The sequence below is a fragment of the Osmerus mordax genome, unplaced genomic scaffold (assembly GCF_038355195.1).
Source record: "Osmerus mordax isolate fOsmMor3 unplaced genomic scaffold, fOsmMor3.pri Scaffold_46, whole genome shotgun sequence".
Lineage (NCBI taxonomy): Eukaryota > Metazoa > Chordata > Actinopteri > Osmeriformes > Osmeridae > Osmerus > Osmerus mordax.
The window spans coordinates 6,459-11,173 of record NW_027120603.1 but is presented as its reverse complement, the minus strand read 5'-3'; the positions used below and the strand labels follow the sequence as shown (position 1 = coordinate 11,173).

General features: G+C 40.0%; 1 protein-coding gene across 1 annotated transcript; it reads right to left on the bottom strand.

Moving 5' to 3' along the window:
- Positions 1-538: 538 nt before the first annotated feature.
- barhl1b (BarH-like homeobox 1b) lies at positions 539-4,271 on the bottom strand. Its single transcript, XM_067232243.1, has 3 exons — positions 3,818-4,271; positions 1,879-2,104; positions 539-830 (listed from the first exon to the last, which is right to left on the bottom strand). The coding sequence occupies exons 1-3, from the start codon at positions 4,269-4,271 to the stop codon at positions 539-541; spliced, it is 972 nt and encodes a 323-aa protein (XP_067088344.1).
- Positions 4,272-4,715: the final 444 nt, after the last annotated feature.

Below are 4,715 nucleotides of genomic sequence, written 5' to 3'. Positions count from 1 at the left end.
GAATTAAATGCAAAATATTCTTATATACATGTTTATATCACTGGTGTTTTTTTCTGTCGCGAAAAGGTAAACAAAAACTAAGCGAATAGGCTAAAGAAGTAGAATGATTCATACTAAATCCTTTAGATCCTATAGGCTATATTGACTAAAGTTGGAATGGCATTCGACTGAGAAACTGTAAATAATAGTAATAACCTAATATCAACCATAATAATCAGAATGCGAATATACATATAGGTAAAAGTGCCTTCCCAGGGACGGTTTAGCCTACAGCCCTACACTAAAGTAAAGCCGTTTGATATGTCTGATATGGTCAACCCTTTAAAAACAAACAAAATAAATAGACTACATAAATTAACTGCATAGTGAACAAATAAATTAGTTTTAAATAATAGAGGTTAAAAACCTGTAGACTTAAAAGTTCGAGTTTTAGCCATGAAGTTCCCTCCATGGCTTATAGTCACCAGTTAGGCCTATATCGTTTTCTCTCTTAGAAGTCCCAGTTTGCCAACGAGCCCATTAATCTGGAGAGGCCGGCTCACCGCTGCTGAGTTGGCCGCGGAATCACACCGGAGAGCTGGGGGAGTGGCGGCGGTTCGCTGCCCCCCTGCAAACCGTGCAGAAGAATCCTTGGGACTAGAGGTCGTTGCAAAGCCGGCGGGGGTGCCGAGGGGCCTCGGTACAAGTATAGAGCAGCGGATGGATCCAGGTTGGACATCAGGCTTTGGGGGTAAAAGTATGGAGATGGAAACATTCTCTGAAGTGCAGAATAATTTCCCGCCTCAGCTAACAGTTCGAGTCCAACCGCCGTCTGTCTCTTCCACTTTGTCCTGTCCGACAAGAAAACAATACAGACAGAAGAATTAATTTAAGTTTAAACAGCTAATGAATAATAACTTACATTGAACTATAACACATTGTTAGAAAAACAAACGATCAACTCGATTGTGTAATATCCAGTGTCGATGCAAAAAGCTGTCATCAGTAGGCAGTAGGCTATTTAAAATAAAACTGAACGTAAAAAAGCGACAACTGACACGTTGGTAAACGGTTTATCGAAAAATACTTACCCTACTTTCGGCTAATTGTATGCTATTAGTTTAAACTGGGTCTAAGCGTGCCTTTATCAAGTTAAATTAACGCTCGAGTTATTCCGTTGGCTATAATATCAGGTTTATAACTTGTAGTCACACCACGACAGAAGAGTCCTTCTTTGCAGGTGAATAATTTATAATTAAGATTATTAAGTAGACGGTTGAATGGTAGTTGGTTGAATAATTGATATGACACACACAAGCATTAGGCTATTCATGCTCCAAAGTGTTGTGCTTTTTGATTTAGGTTCGAGACTAAAAAGGTATATTTCACGCTAGAATAATTTATACTTATACAAAACATATTACTCTTAAAAAGGACCATTTAGGGTTCAGTAAAAAACTTTAATATTCCAACTGAAACACACTTAATGTCACCAACCATTGTTTTAATATTCTTCCCTGACAATCGATTGATAAATACAAATATATATTGAAGCTTGCAAGTGCACGTAAATTGCGGATAAAATGAGTATTACCGTCCTCTTAAAAAATAAATAAAATCATGGGCCTATAAAATAATCGTATCTTCTGTGAATGTTCATGTGATTGTTTCCAAAGCTAGAGGTCAGTGTTGATTGATGTGATGTCATAACGTTCATAATTGTTAAAGGTCACACTTTCTGTTTCTGATCGGACTGACATGGAAATACAACCAGCTGTGAGGAATGAACGATTACGCCAAACACGCACGTGGCTGCGTGACAGGTGCACGCAAGACACGGATCAGCACAACTGTTGGCGATTATTCGTGAAGTAGAAATCAGTGTCAGCCATGGCTTACCTCCGGTTCTGGTACCACGTTTTGACCTGCGTGTCTGTCAGGTTGAGAGAAGCGGCCAACTCCATCCGGTCTTGCACGCTCAAGTACTTCTGTCGTTCAAAGCTGCGCTCGAGCTGGGCCAGCTGATGGTCGGTGAAGGCCGTTCGCGCCTTCCGGGGTTTCTTCAACCGGGCCTGATGTGGACTGTCCCTGCTGCTAGAGATCTCTCTGTCTCCCTCCTCTTTTACTGCAAACACAATCGGTTGAAGACAAATATTTTATTTCTGAGTAGGCCTACATTCCAAAAAAAAAAATCATTTACAAAAAAAAACTACATTAAAAAGAGTATGCAGGCCACAAAAGTGTAATTTTAAATATCTGTTTTTCGAAACTGTCTCAATTTCTTGGAGATTAAGCATGTTAAAACCAAGCAGGCTATATTTATTCCTGTACGTCACTGAATACAGTTCATCAGACTGAAAATACAGAAATTCACATGCACCTAGATTACTTTGTTCCGTTATAATCTATCTTAGTTTACATTTCTAAATTTGGGACCTACATTGTAATGTTCAATTCAAAGTCAGTTCTATTTTACTCTCAAAAAGAGAGATGCAATGAGAGCGTTCTTGCTGAATAGTTGAGTCCTCTCAAGATACACAATAATCCGTCTAATTGAACCACAAGGGAAAGGACCCTTTCAACCGCAACGAAGGAACTTCTGAGGGACCGTATGAGCGAGGAAAAGCGGCGGACGGCCTTGCTAGTTACAAATCTGATTAGCACTGTGACAAATTACATCAAATCCCTCAAATATAAGGAGGCAGATCCGCTGAAATCAAAGCACCCTAGCCTGGCTGACTACACTCTTTACAAGAGCTTTGGACCTGAATATCGATGAGAATAAGAACACACACACACACACACATATAACCTGCAATCAAAATCAAATGTTATCTAAAAATGTTCTACAGTACACACTCTAGACTAGATATACTAATATTGATTTGTTATCTTAAAGACCTATAGGCCCACACTCACTGACTATTACAAACGACATTGGCTGTATAAAAATGAATACGCTATATTGGTGTTGTAAATAAGAATATTAATGTTAATGTAATCACGTAGCCTATAAGTGTAAAGTACACGGTATGTCACACTAAAGAGACACATGGTGGAAATATGAAATGGTTTAGCAGTCCAGGCTGTGTTTCTTTCCTGCAGTATAAGGCCTATATATCGACGGCTGTTTTATTTCAGGCAATGTCTCAATAAACTGTCAATGCATGTGACAAGTCTGTTCTGGCTGACATGATTGGAAACAGACAGAGAAACGTGATGGTGTTTATCTGCGATAGACCTTGTCATCTCACCCTCGCTATCTTTCTTGACATCAACATATGCTTTCTGCTTAAGCAGAAATGCCTTTGATTGGAGCAGACACGATTTTACGCGTCCACATTCTCCAATAATTTATTGATAATATTATTTGATTTTTCTAACATAGGAATTTAATTTAAAACACTCAGCAAAGTTATGCCCCCTGTATCAGATCAGACTAAATGGAAAAGTATGCTTTCATCCATATTTTTCTGACAACTTTATTTATTGTCCTTTCTTTCTGGGCCTATGAAGCCTAAACTTTGTTTATTTTTTAATTTTTTTTACATAACACTAATCTTAAAATGAGTACTAGGCTACATTTATTTAAGTTGGTTTTACATTGAGCATGTAGCAACACTATTTGCTACTTTTTAATTTATATTTCTTTGAAATTATAAAGTTACATTTCAACTTAATTATTGACAAGGAACACACATTTCGGAGCTCAAGATACAACATCTTTTCCACCCACAAAAAATACAAAAAATGTAGGCAGACCCATTATGTATTTTCTTGTAGGCGTATCATTTAAGTACAGCTACTTGGATGCAATAAGAGGACAGCGTTACTTTACCTTTGTATTCGCTGTCAGAAGATGAGTTGCTGTGGATTTTGTCCATGAAGTCGTCTGCTATTTTAGAAGCCAGTCTTCCGGTCTCCTGAGTTGGCAGCCCGTTACTCGAGTACGGGGCGCACGCGGCTAGCGGTTTGCAGTCTGCTAGAATGTCTCTTATGAGAAAAGATGAGGTTACGGTTCGCGGTTGCGAGCCCGCAGAGATCTGTCCGTGCTGGAGATTAGGTAGCAGAGCCATACCGTGACCCGGTCTCTGTGATACTTCGTCCACACACTCTCTCCTCGGTGAAGGGGGGGACGAGCAGCCGCTCTCTATGTCGGACCTCGGGCTGAACTCAAGCGGTGACCGGCATTCCCCGACCAAACTGTCCCCTTTCGATGTGACCGGACTCCCGGGTCGGTGGGAAAGTAAGGAGTCAATCCCAAAGCTGGAACCGTTTGTAGAAGCCTCCATTGTCTGTCAGCGCAGCTGAGTTCTTCTGGGCCTCTGTTCAAACTATCATTGGTATTCACGACAAGTTCAGGCCAGCGATCGCTGGAAATATTCGTTATCTCAATTTATCCTGCAGAGGAATCCACAAATGATTCGGATATCACGGCTATTCCTCCGCCCCGTCTCTGCTTCTCCCAGTTTACTCTTGCAGTCGACAAAACAGTAAGAATCTCCAGATCATCGACGTTACAGCGTACGAATATGTTACAAAATCGAATCCACGTCCAACTAATGCTAAGAAGCCTTCTAGGCTTCGTATCCTTATAAAATCGATATAACTTGGTATCAGTCTCTGTTGGCAAGTTTGATAGATTTTTCCGGATCTTTATACAAAAAAACACAACTCAGCTAGCTATAGCCTACAAATAGCATACATGCGTTAAGTTATTGACCAGATAAAGCGCG